This window comes from Bos mutus, chromosome 17, assembly GCF_027580195.1.
Source record: "Bos mutus isolate GX-2022 chromosome 17, NWIPB_WYAK_1.1, whole genome shotgun sequence".
In the NCBI taxonomy this organism is placed as follows: Eukaryota; Metazoa; Chordata; class Mammalia; order Artiodactyla; family Bovidae; genus Bos; species Bos mutus.
The window spans coordinates 19,064,359-19,077,154 of record NC_091633.1 but is presented as its reverse complement, the minus strand read 5'-3'; the positions used below and the strand labels follow the sequence as shown (position 1 = coordinate 19,077,154).

Below are 12,796 nucleotides of genomic sequence, written 5' to 3'. Positions count from 1 at the left end.
AGAAAATGCAACCAAACCTTTTGGCTTCTTCATAGATAGAGAACCTAATGTGAGGTGACCAGCAGACCTGCCATGACCTCCAGAGGGTGACCTCCACAAAGCGAGCCTGCTCAAACTCGCCCCTCCTCCCTCCACATTCCAGAACCTCTGAGGTGAAGGGGAGAAGTCCGGAGCACGGGTGACCTCCATGCTGGCTGAAGTCCCAACCAGGGCTGAGTCTTGTCCCCACTCCCTGAGTTACTGCATGAATCTGGGAAGGTGGGCTGAGGAGTGGTGGTCAGGAAGCACCCCTCCCACAAGAGTGGACCCAAACTTTGTGGGGGGCAGGGTGGGTGGGAGGGAAACATGCCCTCAAACCAACCAAACAATGCAGGGGTGCCCTCTGGTGGTGACCCTCAGAAAACTCCCCTGCCTCAGGCCAAGCCCTGGCGGCCAGCAAGCAGGGAGCCTCAGGAAGCACAAGGAGCAGGAGGCACAGAGGGACAGTGGTTCTCTGAGAGCTGAAACACCCCGGAGGCCGCGGGGAGCTTACAGCAGAAGCAGCGCCCGGGGAGGGAGACTCCGCAGGACATCAAGAGGCTTCCTTCCACCCACCTAGAACTCAGGAACTAGCAGATCAGCCGAAACCCACCCCCAGTGAGGCACATCTGAAGCCCAAACCTGAGGGGCTCAGTGACAGGATGGGGAACAGAGGGGGTCCCTGAGGCTTAGTTCCCCCCGCCCCCTCCCAGGAAGACTGACCCAGTCTCGAGAGAGCAGCAGGGGAAGGAGGGCAGCAGATTCTAGGGAAGGGGGCAGGCAATATTAAATATGTCATAAATAGGGAGGCTGGGGCCGGCTAATACTGTGCCAACAGGCTGGGGTCACATTCCTCTTGTCCAGCCAGGGACTGGGCCTTGGCTCTGCTCCCAGTGATGCACTGGCCCCTGAGGTCACCGCTGCCAGTGGTCACTGGCGCTGTTGGGGAGGAGATGGGCAGCAAGGATGCCGCCTGGGATCCCCTGCAGTCTCAAAGTCCGGGGTCTTGAGGGGCGCTGGCCCCGTGGCTCACGGCTTCTTGGCCTTGCTTCTGTTCTGCTGGAGTTTGGTGTGCACGACTTTGAGTGTGGTCAGGAAGTTGCCGAGGAAGAGGACGAGGAACGTCAGCGCCAACACGAACACCTGGGGGGGTGGTGCATAGGAGGGGGCGCCCCGGGGTGGGGGAGGCAGGCAGAGAACAGAAGGGAGAGAAGGCAGAGGCCCACTCAGGTCAGCTCTCCTTGTTGAAGTGACTGGCCCCCCCAAACCCCACACACACATCAGCGCCCCCAGGGACCTCAGAACCCCTAAGCACAAGCTCCCTGAGAACTTCAAGGTTTGCCAGCGGAAGGCAGGGATCTGAGCCAGCTGGGTGAGAGGTATGAGTCCTCGGGGTCAGGCAGTGTCCTAGGGGGCTCCCCCCTTGCCTCCTATCCCCAGAGCCTTCCTTGGTGTTTCTCAGACCTCTGAGGGGCTCCAAGGGACCCCCAGATTTCCTGCCCCAGTCTCCTAGGCCCCCAGAGCAGTGAGCTCTCTACTGCAGGTCCCCACAGAGCAGGGGGTGGGGCGGGGAAGGAATTCTTTCCAAGTGGCCCCAGGACACACATACACACACACACACACACACACACACACACGTGCGAGCACCATACCTGCCATTCTCTGCATTCCTCATGGCTGGAGAGCTCAAACAATGTGACGGCATTGTAGAGCTGCCAGAACTAGAGAGGGGAAGCAGGAACTGCTCAGCTCACCTGAGTCCCCTTGAGACCCAGGTGGGAAAGCCCAGGGGGCAGGGGCAAGCCCCCCAGCTTCTGCTGTAAACTGCCCTTGAGACACTGACAACCCCCTTCAAATGAAACTGGGGCACCCAGCCTGGGGTGGGGCATGCGGGTGCCCAGGGCCAATTCCCGCTCCTGCCTTTGGCCTCCCTGGACCCAGGGGCCGTCCCAGCCACAGGACCCCGAGGGCCCCAGCTCACAGATGGTTGGTGAGAGAGGGAGTGGCCTTAGGACCTTCTATTCCTGGAAGGGGGTACCCACAAACTCCAGGGGGACTCACATGGCCACAGAACAGGAAGGGCAGAAGGAAGGTGAGGCCTCGCCACATCCAGGACTGAAATCCTTCTGTGGAGAGGAAGGAGGGAGTGAAGGGCCTGGGTGAGGTGGCCTGGCCCTGCCCATCACTCTGCGATCAGGCGGGTTGACCTCCATCAGGTGGGTGAGTGCTAACTTGGAAAATAACCCAGGGAACACGTGGACTACCTGCCGCCAGGCCTGGTGGCCCTCGCACCTCACGTCCCTGTGACCCAAGTGGGCTGACCACTCTTACAGGACGCTGACATGCCAGCACTAGTATGGTTTTTGGTTTTTCATAATTTGCACGGGATTTTACATTTCGTAACTGGCTATGGCATGCTTCATTTCAATCGAGTCTTGACAAAATAGGGCCTACTGCGCAGAGTAATTCGATGGAAATGACCACTTCAAAAAACAGATTTTTTATTAACAACACTTTCCCCTGAAAGTTTAAAGGAAGGGTCTCTGAGTTTTCCTGATGCAGCACCCACCCCAATGAGTTAAAGTTAAGAACACATAAATTGCACAAGTGTAAAAACACTAGACTAGACTAGCATTATGTATGTCATAAAACATAGGAAAAAAATATAGACATTTAAAAAGGATAGGCTACAGGCACTTAGCCTCCAGGGCCTGGCACACAGCTGGCCTTGCATTTGTCAACTGCAATGGAATCCACCATGAATTACAAAAAGCAATTAGGATGAGGCCAGCAAGCCCTGGCTTTGCATGTGGCAAATCCTGTCAGGCTCTTACCGGCACCTGGCCCCCTGACGGACACGGGGCAAAGTCTGGGGGAACAGAAAGGGTCAGTGCTTGTCACCTCGCTGACCAGGCCAGGCTACTCACCCACAGTGAGGTCCAGGTGATTCCTCTCCCCCAGGGCCCGCAGTCGGTAGAGGCAGCCTCTCTGGTAATAATATTGCAGGAACTGGACACAGCCTGTAGGGGGAGCACAGCGCCCAGCTCAGGGACTAGGGGACCCAGCAACACCTCCACGGCAGGCCGGCAGGTCTCCACTGCCCAGACACCAGGGGCGCCTGGGTACAACCTCCTCCCACCCCCAACACACACTGCACCGTAGCACACCACACCGCACCACACCACACCCACACACCCACCCACACCCACACACACGTCTGAACCCAAAAAACGAGGAGGCAGACCACGCCATGCCACGCCACACCACACCACACCACACACACACACACACACGTCTGAACCCAAAAAACGAGGAAGCAGAATTCTGCGTGTCGACATGGAAAAATACCCATCATAACTGTTAAAAGAATAGAAACTAGGTTATAAAAAAAAGCTGTGTAGAAGAATCCTGTTTGTAGATTATACATAATACAGTATTATAGGTGTGTATGTGTGTTTATGAATGAAAATATTTAAAAGGACATATGTCTATTAACACCCTAAGGATGGAATTATACATAATTTTCCTTCTTGGCTTATGTTTGTACGCAGGGTTTTATTTAAAAATTAAATTGTATTTTTTTGAATAGGTAAGATGTATTCAGCATAAAACTCAAGGGGAACAAACAGGTACTTGGCAAAAAGTAAAACTCTCTCCCTGTCTTTAACCATCCAATCTCTGTTCCTCAGAGTTAACCCCTCATTGTGTACAAATCCGGAGCTATTCTTAAATAAGAAAAAGAACATAAATGTCCATTTTAAGGGAAACAGAGTTGATGCTCCCAACACCACGCAGCTCCTGAGGGGCACAACTGGTCAGATTCTGAACCAGGGGAAAAAAAGGCAGCAACTGGAGCTCCAGGGGGTAGACATTCCTCTCCAGGGGCAGGGGGCTGGACGGCAGGATGGAGCTGATGGAGTGGTGGGGAGAGATGGTGGGCAGCTCCTTCTGGATTTCTGGGACCCTTCCCTGCCCGACCAGGGACCTCCCCCAGTCCTTCCACTCCTTTCACACAAGAAAAACATAACCTCCACTCTTCACACAACCTCCACCAGTGAAAGCCACACCGTGCCCGTCCCCAGAATCTGAGCAAGAGACACTCACTCTGAAAAATGGAGAACGCTAAAAACTGATTGCGAAACTTCTGATAAATTAGTCCGTTAGGCCTGCAGAGAAGTGGAGGAAAAGCAAAGATGAAGCCCCAATCTGAAATCATTTGTTCATCCCCATCCTATCTCTGTTCCAACCAAGAGAGAGAGAGAAAAGATTTTAAACCCAGTTTCTACCTTATCACCATGTCCCTGGGGCTGGACCAGGTAATTTCCATCATTGCTTTAATACATTCTAGAACCAAGGGAGCGGGGGTAGGCATCTCGAAGACCAAATGCCCACCCATTCCTCCTCCCTCCATCAGTCACGGTCTTGTCCCTGTGCTTGTTCTGTCCAGACTTGCTCCCTGTCACCACAGTCAGTGGCCCTTGGAAAAGTCCCCAGTTGGCTTGGGGTGGCCCTGCAGCCCCTTCGTAAGCTCACACTTTTACTTCTCGGCCCAAAAGTCAGCCCCCAAATCCCCTGCATCTTGGGCCCACTGCCAGTTCCCATCCACCGGCTCCCTGAGGAGAGTGAGCAGAGGTCCTGGGCTCAAGCAGGAGACACTTACCAGGTCAGCATCACTCCGGACAGGAACGTGGACACGTAGTGGTGAGACACCCACCAGCCTTTAATTCTTGAGAGAAGAGAAGGAAAAGAGCTCAGGAGGGGAGAGAAAGGCAAGCTTCCCAGCCTGTGTTGAGGGAGAAGAGTGGTCTACAACCCAGAGACAGCTTCTTGGAGCAAGAAATGAACCCAAGCCAGGACTTTTGCCCTCTGTCCTATGAGATATACAATCACACAGAGACCCAGAGAGGCACTCGGGCACCTCCCTAACCTCCCCAGCACTCCAAGACCCGCCTCTCTGCCCCTCCTCACCCCTACTCTCAGGAGCTCCAGGTAGCCTTTTCTTTGAACCCACCAAGCCCATGGCTACCTCAGGGCCTGTGATGGGCTGAATGATGTTCCCCTCAAATTCCTATGTTGAAGACCTCTAACCCCAGTACCTTAAAATGTGACTATATTTGGAGAGAGGACTTTTAAAGAGATAATTAAGGTTAAATTAGGTCACAAGGGTGGGGCCCTAATACGATAGGCTCGGTGTCCTTACAAGCAGAGGAAGAGACTGGAGCGGAGTGCATGCACACGGAGAATAGGCCCTGTGAGGATGCAGTGGCCCTCTGCACGCCAAGGCGTGGTCCCAGGGGAAACCTGCCAGCACCCTGATCCTGAACTTCTAGCCTCCAGAACCAATACATTCTGTTGTTTAGGTCCCATAGTCTGTGATACTTTGTCATGGCAGCCTGAGCAGACTAACGGGGTCTTCAAACTTGCCATTCTCTCTGCTCCAAGATCTTGGCCGGCCTGGCTCCTGGTCCAAATTCAAGTTTGCGGACCAACTGTCACCTCCTCCAAGAGGCCTTCCCTGACCCCCTTATCTGCAACAGCTAGACAGCCCCACTCTGGATCAAGTTACCCTGCTTCATTTTCTTCACGGTGCTTATCACTACCTAAAATTATCATTCTTTCCTCATTTGTTTCTGAACCCCCTTCCCCACTCAAAAGAGCAGAGATACTGTCTGTTCATCTGTATCGTGACACCTGGCTTAGAGCAGGTGCTCAACGAGCATGCTGAATAAACACAGAACACTCGCACACGTTTACACAGAGCTGTAGCTAGCTGTTAACCCCACATTCGCAGAGGAACAACAGACTGTACACAAAGTGCCTCACTCCATCCCAGACACAGCTGCTCTCCGGGGGCCCCAGGCCCCAGGCTCATCTGCTCCTCTGTCTACAGCAGGCCCTCGCCCAGCCCTGGACTTCACTCATCCAGTCCACAAGCTGCCGGGACCCCGCAGTCAGAACCCAGCCCTGGGACTTCCCTAGTGGTCCCATGGCCGATTCCTCGCTCCCAAAGCCGGGGGCTCCTGTTGGATCCTTGGTCGGGGAACTAGATCCCACGTGGTGCAGCTGAGCTTGCCTGCTGCAACTAAAGATGCCCCATGGCAAAATGAAGACTGAAGATCCCACGGGCTGCAACTAAGACCCAGGGCAGCCAAATAAATAAGAAGAACCCAGCGCTCCCCTGGCTCAGGGCTATCACTCCAAAGAGGGGCAGGGAGCCTGGCTGTCACCCCCTCTCCAGTGTCACAGGCAGTCTTTATTCTTCAAGGTCCCAGAGTGCGTCTCAGGCCTCTGCTGGCCTCCCCAGGCCTCCTCCAGGAGCTCAGTGATCAGAACATGAGGAGGCAGCAATCTGCTTTGCCAAATGCACCCTGGGATACCAGGGACTGGGACACGGGAAGCACCCATGTGGGAGAAGAAGTTAACCTTCGTCTTTCCAGAACACTCTCTTGGGAGATAACTGGAGAGGGGGCCAAGTGGGGAGATGGGCTCCAAATGGAGGCACCCGAGGATCTGCTGGTTTAGGGGATGAGCTGATGGATTAGATGTTTTTTTTTCTTTCTTTAAATTGTTTTGGGCCGAGCCGTGTAGCATGTGGGACCTTAGTTCCCCGACCAGGGATCAAATCCCTGTTCCCCTATATTGCATGCTCAGAGTCTTAACCACTGGACCACAAGGAAGCCCTCTCTTTTAAAATTTATTTATTTATTCCACTGCATCGGACCTTAGCTGTGGCATGTGGGATCTAGTTCCCTGACCAGGATCAAACCTGGGCCCCCTGCATTGGGAGTATGCTGTCTTTGTCAGGAAAGTTCCAAGAAGTCCCTTTTATTAAATTAAAAAAAAAATTTTTTTTTTTTTAGACTTTAACTAAAATCATCCTGCGACTTGCTTCCTTGTCTTGACTCCAGGCCTGTATCTACAGACCTGCCACCGACTTCTTAAATGTGACACGGCATTTCAGGATGTGTCTGCTCTGCCGTAGTCTACTCAGCCATTCCCGAATTGTCACAGTCACCCTTCATGTTGCCATACATCCTGTGGAAGTCCCCTGTGTCCTGACGGCATTTCTCCACGGCGGCTACCAGGAAGTAAGTATGCAGGATGGCTAGCTCAGAGGGCGCGTGCGTGGTAATTTCTCAAATTACCTTCCAAAACAGCAATTCCCAATTTACCCTCCCATCAGCAGTAGAGACTATCGAGTTCCCCAAACCCTCAGCAACACGGAATACCTAATTTTAAAATTTCTCCCAATCTTATTATGTGAAAATCGGTGTGTCGTTGAGGTTTTCGTTTGCACTGTCCTAATAAGTGGATTTGAGTTGTCTTAAGACCTTCCAACCTGGACATAAACATTGTAAGGGTAGGCACAGCATCTTACTCCTCTCTTCTCTTCGAAGCCCTTCAATGAGTGTGTGTGTGCTCAGTCACTTGGTCCCGTCTGAATCTCTGTGACCCCATGAACTGTAGCCCACCAGACTCCTCTGTCCATGGGATTTCCCAGGCAAGAGTACTGGAGTGGGTTGCCATTTCCTTCTCCAGGGGGTCTTCCCGACCCAGGGACTGAATCCTTATCTCTTGTGTGTCCTGCACTGGCAGGCAGATTCTTTACCACTGAGCCATCTGGGAAGCCCTTCAGTAGTTCTGGGAAGGAAGGAAGGAAGGGAAGGAGAAAGGAGAAAGGAAGAGAAAGAAAGAAAATAAATGAAAGAGACTTCCCTAGCAGCCTAGGGGTTAAGACTCCACACTTCCAACGCAGGGACTGCGGGTTTAATCCCTGGTCAGGAATTAAGATCCCATGTGCCACACAATACAGCCACAAAAAAAGTCTGGTCATAAACTAGGTGTTTGGGCAACAGCCTGTGGATGCTTGAGTGGTTATGAGGAGAAACAAGGTTTTAGGAGGCTTTTTATTCCTAGCACTAACAGCACCTGGTAAACAGTAGGTACTCAATAAATTCTGAAATGAAAAAAGTGATGTTCAAGAAGTGCAGCTGGTATAGATGCCACCAGGACAGACTGGACAGGAGACTGACGCAGGTGCCACATGAGTTCACAGGACAGGATGGGACATCTGTCCACTTCCTGGTTCCCAATCTCCCTTCCCTGTGTCCCTGCCCTGCCTGTCAGTGTCTCTGAAGAACCTTGGTTTCTGACTGAAAAGATAACTGGCCCCATCCTTAGACCTTCATCTTGAAGAGCAACCAACACATCTCTGCAAGCCCTGGAGGCCTGGCAAGCCCCCGTTCTCTGTCCTACCTACCAAAGGTCCCCAGAGAAATACCCGCTCCCTGTCCAGGAAGGGCCGGAGCCAGACACAGGCTCTCAGCAGCAAGCCTGGCTGAGCAGCAGCTTCTAATTTCACAGTTCACTGTGCCCACAGCCCAGCGCTGACAGACGCCACCAATAAACACAGCTCAGTGGCACTGGGAGAGGCTAAAAATGTCCTCTTTCCCAGTGTGCATTCGCCAGCCCCATTGTCCGTCTGCATACCCCAGGGCTCTGAACTGGTGCTCCACACGTACCAGTGTGTGTGTGTGTATTTATGTAAGTTTTATTGTGATGTCAGTCAGATACCGTACAATCCACCCATTTAAAGTATACATGTCAGTGTACTCACAAAGTTGTGCAAACATGACCAAAGTCAGTTTTAGGACATTTGTACCGCTCCAGAAAGACACCTTCACCCTTCAGCAGTCTATCTCTAGGGTCCGTTTTGCCCCAGAAACGAAGCCTGCAGGAGCTTGTGGCCTTTTAAATGAGCAGACAGTAGGTACTCCAGGAAGGCCGGCACACTGCATAGCTGAATGTAGTAGGAACAGCATGTTCTGATATCTGGGGATTGTGCCTGGAGAGCTCCCTTCAGGACACCTTAGCGTAAGATCCAGGCACCAGTCACTAGTCAACCCCTGGCTCTCTCTGGCTTTGAGCTTCAGGTCATCTGGGCATGACTCAGGGAATGGCTTCTACACCAAGGCTCCCTCTCTCCTCTGCCACCCCACCCCTCTGTATCCTAGGAAAGGCCCTTACAAAAACCCATTCGTTCTGGGCACTGGTGGGCTGGCTTGCCAGAAAAGGCAACGTGATTTCTGATTCATTATTCATTCTATCCCGGAACTACTGCAGAGGACATCTGCTGTTTTGTCTGTCTGTTAATCACTCCCTGTTCCACTTCTCCCCTTTGTCTTTCCTTGGGGGAACTACCTCACCGCCACAGTCTGGGTGGTGGAGCGAAGATAACTGGGCACATGACCCAGAGTCAGCCAATGGAGATGCTAAATCACTCCAGCACAGTGATTGGTTCAGGGATGAGCATGTGACCTGAGTCTGGCCAATCAGAAGTCTGTCTCAAGACCCTACTGCCCCTGGACCAGTAGAGGAAAGATGCTCTTTCCTCTGGGATTGCTGATCCCTGTGGGTGCTGGTCTGGGCTGCTGGGAGCCAGGGCAGGAGGTAGCAGGAAAGGAAAAGGGAGGAGGAGGAGGCCGGTTAAATTAACATTGTTTGAGCGCTCTGGACCCCCCTGAACTATTTATATGCTCCAATAAATACCCTTTCATGTTTACTCCTATCAGGTGGTTTTCCATCATTTGCAAAATCTGGAAGGGAAGCTGACTTACTTATGGCTCTAAGCTAAGGAGCTACATCTCACATGGGAAACATCAGACACAAACCACGGGTGGCTCCATCCCATGATGCGGGCGTTCCCCTACACACCCACCTCTCAAAGCTTGCTTCCCCCCAACACACCCCTAATTCAGGTCTTGGATGCAACTGGAAACAGGATAAAAGAGGTTCAATCAGACCAAAACTGGGCAGCAAGCCTCCAGGAAGTCTATCTGGCTCAGGTTCAGCTGTCTCTCCAACACCAAGATGACCCCAACGAACTTCCTTCACTACAGAGCTTGGGTTCAGTTCATTTCTACACAGACTCTGGGGCACTCACTGGGTACCCACTGTGAGCTCCAGAGCTGGCCGTGGGACACTTCAGAGAAAGGCAGCCTTCATCCCAAACTGGACCCCTGCCTCCTCCTCACTGAGCGTTCTTGAACTGGTTTCTTAGCTATTCCCTAATAAGGGCCAAGTGTGAGGGGAAACCTCACAGGCATCTCCCGTGCCCACCCTCAGGAGAAAAATCCGCTCTGAGAAGGAGAGGGGTAGGATGGAGGCTAACTATTCAACAGACGTTGAGGACGAGTCACAAGTTTTAATCACCCAACTTTGGTCCACCTGCCATGCCTCCCTCTCCCACAAGTTGACCACAACTCCCGTAGTCATTCCAGAAAATAAGACATCCATACAGGCCCACCCCGCTCATCCCACGGTCCCCACCACCAACACATCCGAATCTGTGCCGAAGGCCAGACTGGGGAGGCAGGCCTAGGGGAGTGTGATTCCTGAAGCAACTTGACCTTCCTGAAGCATATTTGCCATGAATGGTCTTCTAAAGAACCCCTATGAGTGCTCCCAAAAGGCTCCACGTGGGACCTATCTTGGAGTCCCTCCCTACTCAGTGTCTGGTACTTAGAAGTTGCTCATGAAAGTGTAATGCGGACTTCCTGGTGGTCCAGTGGTTAGGACTCCGCACTTTCACTGCAGGGGGCACAGGTTTGATCCCTGGTCAAGGAACTAAGATCCCACATGCTGCGTGGCACAGCAAAATAAAATAAAATGTAAAATACATAAAATAAATGTGTAATAAATGGCAGGTCGGGGACAGATTGGACCACACACAAAGCTTTGCATTACCAGCTCAGTGACAGCCCTTCCTGTTGTCCCATCAGAGCACAAGCCCTAGGGAGGCCCCAGAGAAGGCCCCATTAAGGTGTCAGGCAAGTGAGGTGGCTCTGGAACCCTACTTTCCCCCTTTAGTCCTCCTCCCTGTTTTCTGGGTATGCTCCACACTTACAGGGACCTCGACTCAGACCTGTTCCCTTCTCTCAGGGAACCCCCCCACCCACAGTCTGTCATACAAGAAAAAAGGGACAAGAGTAACTCTTATTAAAGTGTTAGTGACTGTTAGAGATGTAGCATGCCCCTGAACATTTTTAATATGAGTCCATCAGGAGGAGGAAACTCCCAACACCAAGCCCAGGGGAGCATGAAGAGAATTAGTAACAAGAAAGCTTGGCCCATTGCCCTGGGCCCATTTCTCCACTATGTACTACCCTGGGTCCCCTCCAACCATGCCCCAAAGCAGGAAGATACAATCTCTAAAATTAAGGAAAACTACAAATGTTATTGATTTGGTAGGATTTTCAACTTCAGTGTTTCCCAAAGCATGGGGCATGTACCATCAAGTTTTAGATGGTATCTGAGTGTAACACTAGATGATACTGAATCATGTGGTGAGAAGTCATCAGTCCTGTTCTTTCCATTCTCCCGATTAAGTCAGGGAGACAGTCTAGGTTAAATGCCAGGACATCTTTAATTTACAAAATCCCCTGTTCTTGGGCTTCCCAGGTGGCTCAGATGGTAAAGAATCTGCCTGTAATGCAGGAGACCCAGGTTCAATCCCTGGATTGGGAAGATTCCCTGGAGAAGGGAATGGCAACCCACTCCAGTATTCTTGCCTGGAGAATGCCATGACAGAGGAGCCTGGTGGGCTGCAGTCCATGGGGTCACAAAGAGTTGGACACGACCGAGCAATTAACACATACATAAATACATACATAGAGATCTGCTCATCTCCCTTTTAACACATGTACACACAAGTAAGAGAGATAGCAAGCCTCAGGCTCAGAGCCTTCAGGAAGCAGGAATCATTGACTTCAATAAATTAGACAATGAAAATGAAATTCTATTTTTACACTATTTCCTCTTTCCTGCAATTGATGCTGGTTTTCCACGTATGGTGGTAAAATAAAAGTTTCCTTTTAAAATAAATTCACATTTATTTAATTAAAAAGAGAAACAGAAAGACGGTGGATTTAAATTGTGAAAAAACTATCATCCAGGTGATGCTGGACATGGCAAAGGATGAGCGCAGTTTGAGAAACACTGATCTTTTCTAAAGGGCTACATGCTACAGGGCTACATACCTAAGAAGAGCTGTTTTCCCTGGTCCTTACCTCTCAGCTCTATGGTCAGGGTAAGGCCCGGCGGGGCAGGGATATGCCATGAGAGACCACTGGCAGAGAAGTGAGAAGGTAGCAAATTATTTGGGGGTTTGGCAAACACCCCAATCTTAAATACACAGCTCCTGGCCGTTCCTTACCAGCCTCCAGGAAGAAGGAAGTGGGGAGGGTCGAGAGGTTGTTACTTTTTGTTTCAGGAAAAACAGGGCCAAGAATGGTATGCAGGGGTTCAAATGGACACCCTCAAAAGGCATCAGACCTATGGGAAATGGGTCCTACAAGTGGCAAGTCGTGGGTCTTAACTCAGTCCTGACACTCTAATCTCTCTCTCGGGGACCTTCCACTTTTCTCACCAGAATCCATTCAACCTTCTGGTGACCATTCACTTTCCTCCAGGGAATCATTCCTCTCCTGACACTCAGCTTTGAGGTGCTGGTTGACAGCCCTGGGGGTGGGCACAAGGCTCACAACCAGCCAATCACAGCAGTGCAGTCTCTGGCCACAGCGACTGGCTCAGAGATAATCAGTGAGTGCCAACAGGAGCCAGTGAGACTCCTGGGAGACAGGAATGTGCCTTATTTTGCTGGGAATGCTAGAAATGAAGATGTGAGCCTGGAGCTGCTGGGTGCTCCTACCTGGAACCCGAGACCAAAAGAACACAGTAGAAGGTATGGTTGAGAGATAGAAACTGGGTCCTGATGACA

At 51.6% G+C, this 12,796-nt stretch overlaps 1 protein-coding gene and 1 non-coding gene across 5 annotated transcripts in view; one reads left to right on the top strand and one right to left on the bottom strand.

Annotated features, from left to right (window-relative positions):
* Positions 1-341: 341 nt before the first annotated feature.
* Positions 342-12,796, bottom strand: part of TMEM120B (transmembrane protein 120B) — a 42,612-nt gene continuing 30,157 nt past the window's right edge. For all 4 annotated transcript variants that reach the window (XM_070386221.1, XM_005904700.3, XM_070386219.1 and 1 more), the window contains 6 exons: positions 4,679-4,744; positions 4,123-4,184; positions 2,946-3,038; positions 2,080-2,144; positions 1,671-1,739; positions 342-1,161 (listed from right to left, as the gene is read on the bottom strand). In XM_070386221.1, coding sequence (XP_070242322.1) covers positions 1,048-1,161; positions 1,671-1,739; positions 2,080-2,144; positions 2,946-3,038; positions 4,123-4,184; positions 4,679-4,744 — 469 coding nt within the window. In that variant the 3' untranslated portion in view covers positions 342-1,047. The remainder of the gene's footprint in view (positions 1,162-1,670; positions 1,740-2,079; positions 2,145-2,945; positions 3,039-4,122; positions 4,185-4,678; positions 4,745-12,796) is intronic.
* Positions 11,473-11,544, top strand: TRNAY-GUA (transfer RNA tyrosine (anticodon GUA)). Its single transcript has one exon. It is a non-coding gene; the product is annotated as a tRNA-Tyr (tRNA).